This window comes from Canis aureus, chromosome 35 (genome assembly GCF_053574225.1).
Source record: "Canis aureus isolate CA01 chromosome 35, VMU_Caureus_v.1.0, whole genome shotgun sequence".
NCBI lineage: Eukaryota > Metazoa > Chordata > Mammalia > Carnivora > Canidae > Canis > Canis aureus.
Genome location: NC_135645.1, coordinates 8,731,969 through 8,750,540, shown reverse-complemented (window position 1 = coordinate 8,750,540; position 18,572 = coordinate 8,731,969). Strand labels below are relative to the sequence as shown.

The following is an 18,572-nucleotide window of genomic DNA, read 5'->3' as shown; positions in this document are numbered from 1 at the left end:
ACCTTATATTGACTTCAACCCTTGTACTTTTCAAAATATTTTCCACCTCCATAATCTCACTGAAATTTGTCACCACCTTGTACAATGAGTTGGGCAGATATTACTGTACTCAGTTTTCCCAAAATGGAACTAGGCTGAAGAGTCTAAGTCAATTGGTCAAGGTTCTACTGCTGGTCACCAAGTACTGTGTCTCCTGAATCCAAGTCCAGAGCACACTATTGCTATTTTTGTTGAAGAGGAACCAGAATCTTGGTACATATTAGCATAACTTATGCATATTCCATCCTAGGTAGATTTTGATTGAAAGAAGATAATCAGCTCCAGGGGTCTCAGTAGCCATAAAACAATAATGTCTAGTTTATCTAGAATCTAAAATGATAAAGAATAGAACTTTCTGGTCAATTGGGAGTGCCACACATATTTATGATTCATACTGCTGAGATGGGTTTCCTTATTTCTGCTACAATTTCTAGAATGCACATTTCTTTCAGGGAGAAACTTCATTTTGTTTACTGCTGCATCAATAGTACCTAGAGGAATTCCTGGCACATAGTAAGTGCCTAATAAATGTTTTTTGGGGAAAAAATGATGAGTAAAATCTTGGAAAAACCAAAGGGGGAAAGAACACAAGTGAAAATGGGTACACTGTGCCATTACATAATTCAGCTATTTTGAGGTTTGCCTCAATCACTTGGTGTATGGAGGTAAATGTCTTCCATTTTATATCTTAATGTATTTGATAAACAGAACTATAGGACAAGAAACTGAAACTTTTAGCAGTAGGCAATCCTGCCTTTTCACTGAGCCCCAGTTATGTCCCCAACAGTCTTATGACTGTTGCCATATTCAGATTTTAAAGCTGTTTGTAATCCTTCTCCAAATCAGAGTCTTGAATCCCAGCAAAGATCTCACCCTGCAATGGTACTGATTCACAAGTTTTATCCATCACAAATGGCTTCCTGAGTTTTGGAGTAGGATGTAGTATGGGGAAGAAAAAAAAAAAGTATGTTTCTCAATGGCCCTCTACCTGGATTGTAAATTATCCCAAAATAACAGCTGAACCCAAGCCAAAAAGAGGTTTAAACCAGTGCATCGGGCCCATGAAACATTCAGGTAGGTTGTCCAATAATTTCTTCATTGAGAAGCAAGATAGGGTTCCATGGCACCTGCGTTAGCAAACTAGAGTATTCCTATTATTACCCACTCTCCTCAACCAAACTCCATTCCCATTTCTGTTACCATTTATAAGTTATCTACCCATAAGCCCTCAAGCCATCTTATTCTATGTAAGAGGAGTCTCTCAAAGCAGGACCCTCTTTTCTATCCGTTTCTCCACATTTCTTACCTGAATCATTGAAATAGCCTCCCAACTGGGTTCTAAAGCTTAATTTCTTCTCCATTTAGTTTTTCTGAAATATAGGTTGAACTCTGGCCCCAAGCTATTTAACTAAATTCTTGTTCTTTTTCAATAACCACTCATGCATAACACTACCTGCAGTTCCTCAATATTAATAGGCACTTCCGGCATCCCCAGCCCAATTCCTTTGGTTATTCTTTCTCTACTAGGAATGTGCCTTCCTCCCTCATTGAATGGCTGAGAATGTTCATTACTCAGAGCCTAGCTCTAAAATATCACCTGAGAATACCATATGTTGCTGCTGCTGTTGTAGTTTGCTATAAACTTTCTAGATAATAACTTGGCAAAAGATATCAAGAGGCTAACAATTCATATTCTTCGACCAATTATTTGCCATATCTATCTTTTCTGGGGAAACAAACTCAAAAAATTATCCGTGGAGAAACCTATTACAACATTATTTATAACAGAAAAAAAAAATGTAAGTAACCTAAATATCCTGCTGTTGGAGAAATCTTAAAACAGGAGCTTTTTGGGCACCTGGGTGGCTCATGATTGAGAATCTGCCTTTGGCTCAGGTTGTGATCCTGGGGTCCTGGGATGGAGCCTGCCTCTCCCTCTGCCTATGATTCTGCCTTTCTCTGTGCATGACTCATGAATAAATAAATAAAAATAAAATCTTTAAAACAGGAACTTTTGAACTTTTTTTCACTGTTGTGTACATATTCACACACCAAACCCACATTTGCATGTACATATACATATACAATGTGAAACAAAACCTTCATGAGACTATATTCTTACTACGTACAATACATCCATTCTAAAGTGTTGATTGCAACTCACTAAACCTACATATTAATAGGTGATGAGCCAGTTTGAAAAACACTAGATTAAAAATATGGTAATCATGTCATAGAATATTATTTAGCTACATAAATACTTCTTAAAATAACAATAAGAATATATTAAAATAACATTGAGTGATAAAAGCAAGATACCAATTATCTAAAGAGCCTGATTTTAATATTTTTTAAGTATGTATGCATTGAGATGGGTCTCTGGGGCCTTAGCTAAGAGACTGGGTACTTCAGTGTGTTTATGACTCGCCTAACGTTTCCATGTCATAGTTGCTTGCAGAAGGCAGAAGAGCATGGAATTAAGACAGTCTTGGAGTCCTGTGTAACTTTGAGTCACCTATAAAGTATATTCATTTTATTCAATAAACATTAATTAGCCTTAATCATTATGTACTCAGTACTCCAAATGCAAAGTGCTTCAACTCTACCATGAGAAGGCAGACATTTAAACAAATGAACACACTGGTGTTGCAGACAAACCTCAGATGCATGGTTGGGGCCCAAGAGAAAGAGTGTCCTCAATTCTCCTGGGAGGTGATTCCTGAGCTACGATTTAAGAAGAGTTCACCCCCAAATAGTCAAGGAGGACAAGAAGATCATTCCAGATAAAAGGATGGAGCAGTGGGGTGCAGGGACCGGGAGGGCTGAAGCTTCAGAGTGAAGGGGGGGGTCAAGCATATGAATATGACTGGAGCGTGAGGCCAGCTAGGGGTAGGGTGGGAAGGGAGGCTGGAGTGCTGAACTCGGCGGGATCACTCACAGAGCTGAGGAGCCTGGATGGTTAACAGGATGCACATTACCATCGCCCGTGCAGCTGCACAACCTACAGAAGTGGACACCAGACTGAGCCAGAAGCTGGGCTCAAGAGACCACCATGAAGGTGCAAGTGACTCAGGGGAAAGGACAAGTGGCTGGGAAGGAGAGGAGGAGAGGGGATTGAAATGTCAAGCCGCCAGCTCTCCCATAATCTCCTGCAGCCCTCCTAAATAAACAGGTAACAGAAAAACATTTGCTGTGTCACCCGAATTACAGGAAAACCCTCCACCTTCCCTTCCTCCTCCTTGCTTGCCCGCTTTCCAGTAGAAGGCCACCCCTAGCAGCTCGGCTTTGGAAGCCACAGCTAGTGCCTGGGGGCAGAGAAGAGGGACGTGGAGGTGGAGGGCAATTAAGAATGACTGCTTTGTTCCAACACATCAGGGAAAATAATACTTACCTCATGGATTTGAAGTGAGAATAAATAAGATAATGTATGGACTGTGTCTGGCACATGGTGGGCTCTTGATAAATCATTTCCTTTTGCCGGATGGGAGTGACTAAGGCCCGAGCCCTCTCCCCATCTGACCAAAAATCTCTACCCAGCTCTGTGTTCCTCGGTTAAACGTATTTCTAATTTTTCTAGTGCAAGACTAAAATGACAAGTTTTCACTTTCTTTTTTAGACAAGACAGGGGAACTTTTTCCATCATATGGAATAATTAAAGTCAGAGGGAGGTGAAAGATGTTCCCCCCTTTCGGCTGTGTTTCAACAACTGAGAAGAAATTCTCTTCCCTGATAATCCTCCCCTGAAAATAACATTCTTTTCACCCATATACTCAATTAAAAAAAAAAAAAGTGCTAGCAGCAACACATCTGATGATTCCTTGTACCCATCTACCAGTTAATTCGTCTTCAGTGCTTCGCAAGTAACCCAAAACACTACACTTTAAAAAAAAAAAAAAGGCTGCAGAAGCCTCTATTAAAGCTGTTCTTTTTATAAAAGTGGAGTCACAAATCAATGCATTGTTAATGAAGAGCTTTCCTCTATAGGTTTCTGGAGTTCTGTAGGCTCAAGACTTGCTCATGACTTCTTGCCCAGGGGGAGGGATAGGCTGGGAGTTCACACAATGAGGGCTTTCAGCTCCATCTGCTCCCCAAGAACCTCGCCCAAGAAGTCACATGCCAGACCAGCCTCCTCCCCTCCTGTCTAAATGTTAAGCCCAGACTGGTATGAGAACTGGGGAGAGGAGTATGCTAATCTGAATCTCTCAAATCTTCCTCTTAATTTAAAAATGATCAGTAATGCACCGTCTCTTCTTGTGGAAGCATAAATACCAGAAAACACTGTATGGCAGTTAAGAGCCAGGTTGCCTACATTTGCATCCTTGTCCTAGCTCTGCTGCTACTTAACCTTGGGCTATTGAATTGCTTGTGCCTCATTTTCTCCTCTGTAAAATAGGACAGTAATAGCACCTGCCTAGAGGTGCTGGGAGGGGTAAAACGAATTAATAGATGTAAAGTGCACAGGGAAGTGGCTGCAATGTAGTTTCCGGACACTAGTTGCTCTTCAGCAGAGGAGAGCCCCAGGCTGACCAACCCACCGAGCTGTTTGCAATTGGTCTCTCCTGTGACAGAGATCTTAGGTACTGGACCACAGGGAAACTAAGGCCCACAGACATGCATAGTTAAGTTAAACAGGGCTCAACTTTTTAAAAAATTCATTGCCAACATTCACAATTCAGGAGATGTATACAAGTCTGGCTTCTCCTGAATGTCAAGAGATCTGGCCATCCTGGGCCTGGAGACCTGCTGGCAACTCTTGGAGGTCATTGAGCAGCTGCTAAACTCTGGGTATGGCACTGAAAGGACTGGGGCTCAGAAAATCAGAGCCTATTCTTCTGTCCTGATAAGGAGTGGCTTGTGACGTTGGAGGGGTGAACACAGCCTTGACGTCTTGATGATTAGGAAATGGGAAGTGAAGAAGAGGGAGGGTGATGAGCTGGTTTTCTATGAGACTCAGATCTTCTGTAGCCTCTCCATTGGAATGTTTCCTCCTCCTTATAAAATTTAAATAAAAGGCTTAAAAGTCAGATAACAGGTCAGCTGGGTGGCTCTGTGGTTGAGCGTCTGCCTTTGGCTCAGGTAGTGACACCGGAGTCCTGGGATCGAGTTCCTTATCAGGCTCCTCACTAGGAGCCTGCTTCTCCCTCTGCCTATGTTTCTGCCTCTGTCTCTCTCTCATGAATAAAATCTTTTAAAAAAATAGAGAGATAAAAAATAAAGTCAAACAACAGCTACAGTTTACCCAGAACTATATCATTTTTCACATATTAGCTCATTGAATCCTCAGAACTATGATGTAGGAATTATGATCTTCATTTAAAGGGGGAAGAAAATGAGGCCCAGAGAGGCTCAACGAGTTGCCTAAATCCATCAGGAGGGTTGAGGATGGTCTGACACTCAGGGTGGGGTCATGCAGCGCATCCTGCGGGGGAGCAGCTTCCTCCTGTCACCACGTGCCTTCAGGGACTTCTCATTCCTCTCAGACCTTCTCACCTCAGAGAATTTCCTCCACTTCTCCTTCTCTCACAAGACCTCTCTGACTGCCTTCCAAAGGTGGGGAGGCAACTATACTTTATGCCATCTGCTACGGCCCTAGGAAATGAATGAGAAAAAGAATTAAAAGGCTGCGAGACTCCCTAAAGTGTAGGAATTAAAAAGGAAGACTTAAAAACCTTCACTGCGTGGAGAAAATGATCCTAATTGTCTAGAAGGTCAGAGATGGAAATGCCCTCCAATCAGTTTTAAAAAACACATGGACAAAGAATGACTAGAAGGAATTAATAATTCTGTCTATGCCATGCCAAGTTCTAGGCAGTGCCAAGATCAGCCATCTTACTGGCAGAGGAGTCTATGGTGAGACTCTTAGCTCTAGGACTTACCAGCTTTGACCTTGAGCAAATTACTGGACCTACGTGAGCCTTGGTTTCCTCATCTATGAAATAAGCATAATATTAACTTGGAAGTGTGTTGTGAGGATGGATAGGATACACACAAAGTGATTAGCATGCTGACATGCAGTAGATATTCTGTAAATGTTTTAATTTCTCCTCAAGTGATTTAAATTGATGTTAATCAGAACACAGATATGCTATTTTGGAATAACTGTTAGAAATCAGAAAACAAGGGACTATTTGGGCAGACAATTATAACCCAGTATTCTTCTTCCTCTTGAACAAAGAGTCTCAAAGTGCTGTGTGATATCGGCAGCACTCAAGTAGTACCTCTGGCAAGAATAATTGGAATACTGAATAGGTATAAATGACTTAGCTAACTAAAAATGTAAGTTTCTGAACCACTAACAATGACTAATATTAAGTGTTTACTATGGCCACACTGTGCTGTTCACTCTGTGTGCATTATTTCATTTAGCCCTCAAAGATAGCTAGTTATCTCCATTTTGTAGATGAATTTGAGCCTTCGAGAATTTTGTAACTTGTCCCATATAATGGACAACTGCAACTCATCCATATACATATACATGGTCGTATTTTGTTCAAGTCCCACAAGTAAAATTGCTGTCAGTCTGATGAAGTTGGCGGGGGCGGGGGGGGGGGGCAATTGATGGATGGTACAGAAAGGTGGCTTCAGTGTAAAATATTTTAGCCTAAATTATCTAATGTAGTTGTTCAACCTGCCAAAATTAATCAGCTATCATCTGAGTTCACAGTGTTAAATACACAGCTGGCACTTACACGTATTGCTTTGCCCAATAATTTTGTCTCTAACGTTAATGTCTTATGATTCAGTCAGAATTTTGTGCCCTGCCTTTACCTAAAATAGGGAAATAATACCTTATTCACAAGGGAGCTGTGAGAAAAAGCTATAAATAACTACATATGCACAGAATTTACAAGTCAACTTTTCTCTAGATTGCATTTATCTTCTCAATGTTTTCCTGTATTTTATGAAACGTAAGTTAGATGACTTGTCCAAAAGAGGGTTGTTAGAAAGCAAAACAAGCAAGACCCCAGATCTCTCATTCAGACATTCAGATACTCAGACAGGAGTACCTACTGAGAAAAGCAATTGGCTGATACATACTAGTTTGATCAATTGTTTAACTACTCTTAGCCTCAGTTTCTGCACTGTAAAATATGAGTAGCATCTTCCACACAAGATCGTGGTAAGGTAAATGAATGCTAAATGCATTTTTAAAAGTGCTTGCCATGTAGTAAGCACAAAACAATAGCAATTATTATTTTTATTAAAATATTTCACAGCTACTTACCATCAACTCTTCCAAATCCCTGCATTTAGTAGAACTATCTCTACCTTTTCCAAAGGACCCGTCTCAAGGAATTGGTACAATCATTTGCCCCTTGGGTGATTGGGTGAATAACTCTGATACATCACTGCTTTGGGAATTTTCTGATATCTGACTGCTACATTAATACCTGAGATTAAGGGATCCCTGGGTGGCGCAGCGGTTTGGCGCCTGCCTTTGGCCCAGGGCGCGATCCTGGAGACCCGGGATCGAATCCCACGTCGGGCTCCCGGTGCATGGAGCCTGCTTCTCCCTCTGCCTGTGTCTCTGCCTCTCTCTCTCTCTGTGTGTGTGACTATCATAAATAAATAAAAATTAAAAAAAAAAGTTAAAAAAAAATACCTGAGATTAAGAGACCAATTGTCCATTTTCAGTTCCACCAATTAAGCACATCCTTCAAGCACTTTCTCTTTGTGAAGGAATGTGCTGTGTTGTGACCTCACAGCTAAGGCATAGAAGATATCGTCCCAACTAAACTTGTATAAACATCCACTTGTATACCTATGATATTGCAGTAATTGGTTTACAAGTCTGTACTCCTCTCATATAAGCTCTTTGGGGATAGCCAATGTGACCTTCTTCTGTTTTTATCTCCAAACCTAGAGCAATGTAGCACACAGTATGGGATAAAAAAAAAATTGTGAAGTAACCGGACCCAGTGGAGGAGACCAATCATGTACACAGGAATGTAATACAGACTGGGACACTTCCCTTACATATAGTAAATGCTATCACTTGTGAGAAGCTCCAGTCCCTTCTAACTAGATGGAAAAAGAGGATTTAGGGTAGAATATTTGGATTCTATTTGTGATACAGAAAGATCTGGGTAGAGATAGGTGGAAGGTGTCGAAAAAAAGAGAGAAAAGTTAGTTTGAAGGAAGGTGAACAGGCCTGGAGCAGAGTTTTCATGTAGAGAAACAGGGAAGTCAAGAATTGAAAGCTAACAGACCATTTGTGGAAGGAATTGAATGAATCGAGTAAAGGAATAAGAATTTTATTTAATATACAATTGAAAACCCTCCAAATAATAGAGTACTGTAAGATGTAACTGATTATTTTTTAAAATAATATTTCAGGATTTCTGGTTCCAATCAAGATGGGGTAGCCCCATTATAATCTCCATTTTTCTTAAGATTTTATTTATTTATTCATGATATACATAGAAAGAGAGAGAGAGGCAGAGACACAGGCAGAGGGAGAAGCAGGCTCCATGCCAGGAGCCTGACGCGGGACTCAATCCCGGGACTCCAGGATCACACCCTGGGCCAAAGGCAGGCGCCAAACTGCTGAGCCACCCAGGGATCCCCTAAAATCTCCATTGTAAGCCAGTCTTCCCTCTTACAATTATTTTTAAAAAAACCAGACACAATACAAGCATTAGGAACACTCTGAACAGTGGCAAAAAGATGGATTTTTAAGAGATCTTTGTACTCTCCCCAGTGGGGGGAGCTGAGCTTGCATTCACATCCAGTATCAACAAGGTGGAAAAAAGTGCAAGGCACGGTGGTAGCAACACTCCACTTCCTCCTTCCCCTGGTCGCAGCAAGCCCAGCCAGAAGTCCCACCTTCCATCAAGGATGCAGAATAATGCAGCTCTCCATCTTCCTTCCTTCCTTCCCCTCTACTGGTGTCAATCAGGCAGCATGGAGGTGAGTTCCTACTCCCATCCCCTGGCAAGTGCCATGAATAAGTGCCCTCCTTCTTCCCTTCTGGGTCTCAGCAAAGCCCAGCCAAGAGCTGAGTTTATACCCCCTATTTGAAGGCAAGAACATGGTATAGACTGGTGCCCAACTTTCATTCACCAAGAAGGTGTAAGCAGAGCCAAGGGGGAGCTATCCTTCAATCCCACCCATCTGCTAAGAGAGTGTGTAAACACTTCACTTTTACCGAGATGCTATTCGTAGTGTCCACCAAAAAACTAAATATATACACACATCTGGCTTTTGGGCTACACCTCAACAAAGGGAATACTTGCTAAAATAAATGAATATTAAAAAAAAGGTTCCAGAGTCTCATAATTCCAAAATGTCTGGAGAAAATTAAAAAGTCGCTCATCATCCTAAGAACTAGGAAAATCACACGAGTGAGACAAGACAATCAATAGATGTCCGTATTAAAATCAATGGGATGTTGAAATTATCCGACAAGATTGCTAAATCAGCTATAATAAAAATCCTTCAATAAGCAATTATGAATTCTCTTAAAACTGAAAAACTAGAAAATCTCAGTAAAGAAATAGGAATAAAGCAATAGCACAGCTACAACGTGGATGAATCTAAGAAAACATTATGCTAAGTGAATAAGGCAGTTACAAAACACACACACATACACGCTCATATTGTATGATAAAATTTACATGAAATCTCCAGAGCAGACAAATCTATAGACAGAAAGTAGATTAATGGTTGCCTGGAGTTGATGGTGGTGTAGAAAAAGGAATGACTGTTAGGGGGTACAGGTTTCTTTGGGACTGATGGAAATGTTCCAAAATTAGATTACAGTGATGTTTGTGCAACTCTACAAATATACTGAAAGCTACTGAATTATATACACTTCACGAGTGAATTTTATAGTATATAAATTGTATCTTGATATGATTTAATATAAAATTTAAATTAATGATTAAATTTTAAGAAGAATCAATCTGCCAAACTAAAAAGTATAGTAACCGAAAATCTTTCTGATCTAACTAAGCAGAGTGGAAACAGAGGACAGAAATCAGTGAACCTGAGGACAGATCAATCAGGATTTACCCTGAACAAGAAAGAGAAAATAGACTGAAGAAATGAAGAGAGCCTGTGGAACCTGCAGGACAATAACAAAAGATCCATCATCAGAGTCCCAAAAAGATACAAGAAAGACAGGGGAGCTGAAAGTGTTTTAAGAAGTAGTGGTGGAATACTTCCCAAATTTTTCAAGTGCTCAGAGAAAAGAACTGTCAACCATGAATACTACATCCAATGAGGAATAAAGGGGAAAAAAAGACATTCTCAGACAAAAGAAAACTAAAGACTTTGCTCCTAGTAGACCTACCCTTATAAATTGGCTAATGGGAGTTCTTCAAACAGAATGAAAATGATGAAAGAAGGAATCCTGGACCATCAGAAACAAAGAACAAAGAAGCAGAAATATGGGTGCATACAATGGACTCATTTCATAAGTTTTAGAAATGCTTTTTGATGATTGAAAAAAATTATACACCATATTGTGATCAGGAAAAAGATGTTTAAAAGTGGTGAAAGAAAAAAGATATATATGGAAGTAAGTTTTCACACTTGACTTAAAGTGGTAAAATGTTAATACAAGTAGACTGTGATATGCTCTGTATGCTTATTGTAATACTTAGAATAAACTCTAAAAAAACTATATACAAAGTGATATACTCAAAAACACTATAAATAAATCAAGAAGGAATCCTAAATATTATTCAATCAACCCAAAAGAAGGTAAGAGAAACAGATCATTTGAAAAGGGGGAAAGGGATGCCTGGGTGGCTCAGTGGTTTAGCACCTGCCTTTAAGCCAGGGCGTGATCCTGGAGACCCGGAATCAAGTCCCACATCCGGCTCCCAGCATGGAGCCTGCTTCTCCCTCTGCCTGTGTCTCTGCCTCTCCCTCTCTCTCTGTGTCCCATGAATAAATAAATAAAATCTTAAAAATAAAATAAAATAAATAATAAATAAAAAGGGGGGAAACAGAAAACAAAAATAGATTTTAGCCCTAAACATATCAACAATTACCTTAAATGTAAATGATCTAAATATGCCAATTAAAAAACAGATATTTGCAGAGTGGGTACATAAATATGATCCAACAAGATGCCATTGACAAGAAACTCACTTCAAATATGACGACATTTTTGTACAGGATGGCAAAAGATATCCTATGCAAACAGTAACTTAGAAATGCAGGGTGGTAAATTAAAGCCAGATAAAGTAAACTTCAGAGAAAAGAAAATTCCTAGAGACAAAGAGGGACATTACATAATGATAAGAGGATCAATCCACCAGGAAGTCATGATAATTCTAAATACACCTGTATGAAAAAAGAGCCTCAAAATACATAAAGCAAAAATTGATAAACTGAAAGAAGAAATAGACAAATCTACAATTATAGTTAGGGATTTCAACACTTCAGTTTCAGAAACTGATTGCTAGGTAGAAAATCAGTAAGGATATAAAATGACCAACACAATCATCTAACAGGATCTAATTGTATACAGAATATTCTATCCAACAACAGTAGAATAAATATTTTAAGAGCCCATGGAACATGTACCAACAGAGACTACATCTTAGGCCATAAAATGAACTTCAACAAATGTAAAAGAATTAAAATACAACAGATTTCTTCCTAACTTAATAGATTTTTTTCTAGCTTCAACCTAAAAAATCATTACCAGAAAACGACCAGAAAATTTCCACACATTTCTGAATAATCCATGAGTAAAAAGGAATTTTCACAGGAAAGATAAAAATACATAGGATTCAATAAAAATGAAAATGCACTAGGTCAAAATATGTGGATACAGCTAAAGTACTGAAGGAGAAGTTATAGCCCTAATATAAAAAAGAGGAACAGTTTGAAACCATTGCTCCCACCTCAAAAAAATAGAAATATGAGAGAAAAATAAACCCAAAGCAAGCTGAAGGGATGAAATTAATAAAACTGAAAATAGAAAAATAGAAAGAAAAACCAAAAAGCTGTTTCTTTAAAAAAAAAATAACTAAAATTGACAAACTTTAGGCAAGACTGGTAAAATTAAGACACAGATCACCAACAAGAATGAAACAGAGCTATCAGTCTAGATCCACCTTCCATTAGAAAGACATAAAGGGAAAAATACAAATAACTTTATGTCCATAAATACTGACAAGGAGAACAGCTGAGTCGATTCCTCAAGCCCAGAGACTATTAAAACTCAAGATGAGGGATGCCTGGGTGGCTCAGTGGTTGAACGTTTGTCTCTGGTTCAGGTCATGATCCTGGGGTACTGGGACTGAGTCCTGCATCGGGCTCCTACAGAGAGCCTGCTTCTCCCTCTGCCTATGTCTCTGCCTCTATGTGTGTGTGTCACATGAATAAATAAAATCTTTAAAAAAACCTACCTCAAGATGAAATAGAAAACCTGAATAATCCTCTAACCATCAGAGATATTGAATTGGTAAATTAAAAGCTGAAAAGGAAATCTCTAGCCACATATGACTTTACTAGAGAATTCTAGGCCGTTATGCACAAAGATTCTCAAAAATATTATTAAATCCAGCAGAGTTTTAAAAAATTATACACCATGACCAAATGCAATTTATTCCATGTATGCAAGACTGACTCAGCATTTGAAAATTAGTCAGTGTAACCTAGCATTATCAACAGACTAAAGCAAAAAAACAAAACAGTATGACTGTACCAAATGATGCAGAAAAACATTTGACAAAACCCAACACTCATAAATAAATGATAGATCTTCTCAACTAGTAATAGAATCAAACTTCCTATTTGATAAAAAGCACCTACAAAAACTTATAGCTAACATCATAGTTAATGGTAAAAGAATGAATGCTTTCCCCCTCTAACTAGGAATAAGAAAAATATATCACACTAACCTTTGTATTTAACAGTTTTATGAAAAAGCAAAGGCACACATATTGAAGAGAAATAAAAAAAAATTGTCTCTATTTGTAGCTGATGTGATTCTGTATATGGAAAATCCCAAGGAATCTACAAAACACAAAACAACCACACTCTGAAGGAATGATTTCAGCAAACTTGAATGCAAAATCAACACAAAAAATTCAATCACATTTCCATTTACTAAGAACAAATATATATAAACCAAAATTTTTAAAAAGATTTTATTTATTTATTTAGTTAGTTATTTATTTAAGAGAGAGTGAGAGCGAGTGAGCATGCACAGGAGGAGGAGCAGAGGGAGAAGCAGAGTCCCTGCTGAGCAGAAAGCCTGATGCAATGCAATGGGGGCTTGATTCCAGGATGTGGGGATCATGACTTGAGCCCAAGGCAGGCACCTTACCAACTGAGCTAACCCAGGGACCCTATAGAAACCAAAATTTAAAACACAGTAACATTTATAACTGCTTCAAAGAAAATTAAATGCTTAGGGATCAATCTGACAAACATGTATAGGATCTGTATCCTGAGAATTTCAAAATGCTCATGAAATAAACCAAAGAAGGTCTAAATAGAGAAATATACCATGTTCATAGATTTGAAGACTCAAATAGTAAAGATACAAGGTCTTCCCAAATTGATCATATGTTTAACACCATTCCTATTAAAACAGCCAAGTGTCTTGTGGACATAAACCATCTTATTCTAAAAATTATATGGAAAGGCACTTGAACCTGGAATAGTTAAAACAATTTCAAAATAGAATAATAAAATGGAGGAAACCAGTCCACCAGTTAAAGCTTATTAGATAGCTACAGTGGTCACCATAGTACTGGTGGAAGAACAGATACAAAGATCACCGAACAGTTAAGGAACTCAGAGACCCACACGAATATGCCTAAATGAGTTTTTCACAGCTGCAAAAACAATTCACTGGAAGGAGGATAGCCTTTTCAACAAATGGTGATGGAGCAAATGAACTCTCAGGCATTTATCTCAGAGAAATAAAAACTTATGTTCACATAAAAGTCTGGAAAAAATGGTCACAATAGTTTTACTTCTAACAGCCGAAAATGGAAACAATTCAAATATCCTTCATATAGCCTTCAACAGGGAAATGGTTAAATATACTGGTATATCTGCACCATGGACTACTAATCAGAAATAAAAAGGAATGATACATGCAACAAGTTGGATGGATCTCTAAAAAAAAGACATTCTGAGGAAAAAAAAAAAAGAAGCCCATCCTCATATGTTACATACTACCTGATTCCATTTATAGGCCATAATTATAGAGATGGATAACAAATTAACAATTAGGGACTTGGGGAGGAGGAAGGTGACTGTGACTCTAAAAGGGATCCTGTATCTTGACGGTGGCAGTAGTCACATCAATCTACACCTGATAAAATAACATGCAACTAAATACATAAACTGCACTCAGGAGTGCATGTACAGCTGTTGAAATATGAGTAAGGTTGATAGAATGCATCTATGTCAATTTGTGATACTGTGATACTGCATGATTTACATGCAAGACATTTGGAAAAATTTCCATTTGGAAAAATCAGATGAAGGGTTTATGGGAGTCTCCACTATTTCTGGTAACAGCATATAACTACATAATTATAAATATAAAATTGTATAAATATATAGATCTCAAATAAAAAGTTAAAACGGGGCTCCTGGGTGGCTCAGTTGGTTAAATGCCCAACTCTTACTTAAAAAAAAAAATAAAAAGTTTAAACAAAAGAATGATCCAGTATATCCCAAGAGCTGCAATCATAACCATAACTTTCTGAACTGGAACTTTGCAACTCCAGTGCAGAAGTCATCAGTCATTCACCTACTCACCACCTGTATTAGGCACTGTCTAGATGAGGGATTCAGAGTGAAAAAGAACAGTCATGGACCTTGTCTTCCTGAACTTCAGACTGGGAAATATGAAAATAGCTCAGTACATGGAAAGGGTCATTATATCTTCGGTCATACACATGAGAACTGGACTCAAATTTCTAACAAGAGTACTATTCGCTCATTAAAATTATTATGAATACTACTTAACAGAATGGAGAATTCTTATAACATTAAATAGAACACTATAAACTCAGAAATTCATCAATGTATTATGATAATAAATGACGACTTGTTTTTATATGAATAAACTTTTATTGAATTTTAGATAATTAGAAAGAATAAACAAATGCAAGATAAATGCTTTCTAAACAACATCTGATAGTGTCTTTTCTGTCACGGTATTTTCACTCTTCTTTATAAAAAGTATAGACATTCATTTATTTAAATTTTTACAAAGTCAAGAACCATCACATGGAAAAAATAAGTAATGCTAACATAAATTCAGCATTTCATCAATATCGAAATGGCTGCAATTGGTTAGGTTCTGAGCTTAGCCCTCCCAGAAAACAGTGTCCCCAGCAGCTGCTGGTTTCCATTTATTCAAATGGGTCTGAAAATCAGGAAGCCACTCCCTGTGATGGCTCTGCTCGCAGGAAAAGAGGGCAAAAGGCATAGTGCGAAGAGGGAGTGAGAGACAACATTGGGAACAGAATGATGCTCTTATCGAACCACGAGGTTGGCCTCATAAATAATTCAGAGAACGATTCTGGGACGAAATCATTTCTGTGCTGCTTAAAGTGTGATTAAGGCGAGATAGTCCCCGATACAAGTATGCCCAGATCCACACAGCACAAAACAAGAGTGGGGAGTTGGTAAATTATCTGGTGAACTCCAAGGCCAGCCAAGCCAGGTCATTAATCACAGAAGGAAGTTTCTTTACAGTGGTGTAAAAATGCATCTGGGCAAAACTGCAACCCTGAGCTGTGACAAACATAGGGCAGACTCACCCAGGGGCACACCTGAAGGCATCCCTTTTGTCTTACCCTTATCTCTTTTGCAAAAATAGTTATTTTGGAAACAACAACAGAACCACTGCCGCCCTCCCTGTAACAACCTACTAACCTCCACTTGTCAAACAAGGAGAAAGTTATCTACCTCAGTGCAAAAGGCATCGGGTGGTGCCCTCATTAAGAGCAACCTGGTGTGATAGGAAGGGAGCCCTGGACAGCCGGGCTCTGAGGCTGCCAAGAAGGCCCGAGTCCCTCCCACCTGCCTTCCGGCTCCTGTGCGGCCCACAGCACCCAGCTCTTTCCCTCCCACCATGGGCCTCCCGCAGGGCTCGACCAACACCATCACTGAACATGCTGTTAATAACACTCTTGTCTTTCCCAGCCCTATGCCCCTCATGTATTTTCTTTAAAAAAAAAAAAAAAAAAAAAAAACAATAGTTTTCTTTTAAAAAAATATTTTTCCAGGAAATAATGAACAGTAATTGTCATGGACCTGGAACAGACCCTAGAAAAACACAGACAGGCAAGAATCTGTCAATATAGCAACATTCCAAATATGAAATTCATGGTTCAGGAAGACATAAATAAATAAATATGAATGGGCTTCTCAGAGAAGTTTCTTTTGTCTTCCCCCATTTCTTACTGAATTTTGTTTGTGTAAAAAAAGTTTGGACTCTATGATACAAGAGCCAGCCCTGTTGGGACCAACATTAACCATTCATGCCCATTAAGCCCTCTAGATAAAGAGGGAACGGTGACGATCCCAGGGTTGCTCATTAATTTTCCTAAAGACAACTATGTTTTTAAATAATTTCATTATTTAAACTTCACCTGGCACTTTAGTCTCCTGAAAAATTATTAAGTTAGGCATGAATTAAAGAATAAGCCCATCCGGACTGCAGTTTGGGTTTTAAGTGTTATTCTGCTCTTATATCTTTTTCCTTGGCTTGGCACATCTTTGAGATCCAGTTTGTTTTAATAGAATGCTGGGACATCTGTAGTGGGGAAACGAGTCTTCAGGATGAAGAATTCCAGTTCATTTCGCAAATCTCACTGGCCAGGTAACAGCACTGCCTTTTCCTTTGTGCTTTTTAGTAGTATCCTTATGTAAGGAAAGTGTTTCTTTCCCAGCACTTGCTCACCCCACCCTCTCCCTGCATGGGGCATTCCACTGATTCTTTTCTGAATACTTTATCGGCTCAGGTGCTATACCAGGGACCCTGCCCGACTCTGGGCTGGCACCATGACAGGGACAGCACCAATTCGCTCGAGTGTTGCTTGACTGACGGTGTACGAGTGTGTGTGTTGAGGCCGAGGCTTCCTGCTGACTGAGCCATTGCTCCTGGACATGACTTGCGGGGGTGACCCTCTGTTGGCTGTCACTACTAGAGTCTTATGGGGAGCTGGGACCAGGTGGCTCCCATTAGCATAGATGGATGGAATATTGGCATTGCCTGAGTGGAGAGAGAAAGACTGGCGCAAGTCACTGAAGTGGTTGAATGACTCCGTGTTTCTGGGAACTTTTGGATTGTTGCTCCAGTATCGACTGTTGTAGGTATTGGAAGAGGTCAATGTGTTGTTCTCTGAGGAGGATATCTCGGTGTGAAATGCTTTGGCAGAAGAAGAACATTTAGGTGGAAGATCATCCTCTCTGAAAAGGAGGAAAATATAAAGTTGTCGTCAGGATTTACTTGAATGTCACCCTACCCTCCTGCCCAGGACTCTCTCTTCTTCTGCTAAGCCCAGTCTGTCTGTGAGATACAAACCCTCAGGATAGACCACACTACCACGAAAGCAAACATATCAGTTCTGGTGGCCTCGGCTGACACTCATTCCCTTTGAGACAACGCTCAAGAAAAATGTTCCCTCAGCTTCTCAATAGCCAAGGGCAGAAAAGTTAAGGTCGCATCTCTCAGACTATACTTTCCAAAATAACTGAAAAAATGTGTGTGTATATGTATGTGCATCTGTGTGTATATAACTTTTTTTTTTCCCCTCTAAATAGGAAAATAGACCTTAAAGAAATCCACTGAGCTTGCTGCTGTAAAAAAAAACAAGCTGTGGGTGTGAGGAACTTCAAAAAATGATTAAGAGTTGACCTGACTTTATTGCACTTTTTGGGGGTCTGAGAACTCACTGTGGTGTGCTGATGAGTGATTTTTCTCAGTGATCTTATGCTGGGATGAAATCTATCCTTGCATACAGACCAAACCCTTAAGAATTACAAGAGGCTAAGAGAAGTCACTAATTTAACCTAAGCTGTTAACTAATTCATTCAACATTTATTGAGTATTGGGCATTCTACTAGATGTTTTATGTAAAAAAAAAAAAAAAAAAATAGACACAGCTCCTATACCCCAGAGGCCTATGGCCAAACGAGAGTGACAATCAATCCAAGAACATCTCCAAGTCTGAAAGGCTGGACAAGGGACTAGAGTCAACTTCTGTGAGGAAGTGATGCCTGGACTGGTCTTGAATCAGATCAAGGAATTTACCGAAGAGATGGATAAAAAGGGAAGTAGTTTGGTCCAGGAAGAGGGTGGAGGCTTGAGCAAAGATCCCGAGGCATGAGAGGCTACAAAATAGACTGGATCACCAGTGATCATGGATGTGGTCAGAGGACCAGGGAAGCAGGGAAGGGTCAGATCCTGAAGGGCTGTGTGGCTCATGCTAAGTAGACTGCAGTCATTAAAGCATTCTCAACAAGGATATGATATGGTACAGTATGAGACTGAGCTCGAACTCCCCGACCCTACAATATGCCAAGAGTCAATTTTC

The 18,572-nt window shown here is 39.3% G+C and overlaps 1 protein-coding gene and 1 long non-coding RNA gene across 11 annotated transcripts in view; both read right to left on the bottom strand.

The window, feature by feature from the left end:
* Window positions 1-2,037: 2,037 nt before the first annotated feature.
* On the bottom strand, window positions 2,038-10,779 carry LOC144305147 (uncharacterized). The gene is made up of 2 exons (XR_013372183.1): window positions 7,643-10,779; window positions 2,038-7,430 (listed from the first exon to the last, which is right to left on the bottom strand). It is a non-coding gene; the product is annotated as an uncharacterized LOC144305147 (long non-coding RNA).
* Window positions 10,780-16,205: 5,426 nt separating this feature from the next.
* The window catches only part of IGSF11 (immunoglobulin superfamily member 11), a 182,379-nt gene continuing 180,012 nt past the window's right edge, over window positions 16,206-18,572 (bottom strand). For all 10 annotated transcript variants that reach the window (XM_077883916.1, XM_077883911.1, XM_077883915.1 and 7 more), the window contains one exon: window positions 16,206-17,445. In XM_077883916.1, coding sequence (XP_077740042.1) covers window positions 17,001-17,445 — 445 coding nt within the window. In that variant the 3' untranslated portion in view covers window positions 16,206-17,000. The remainder of the gene's footprint in view (window positions 17,446-18,572) is intronic.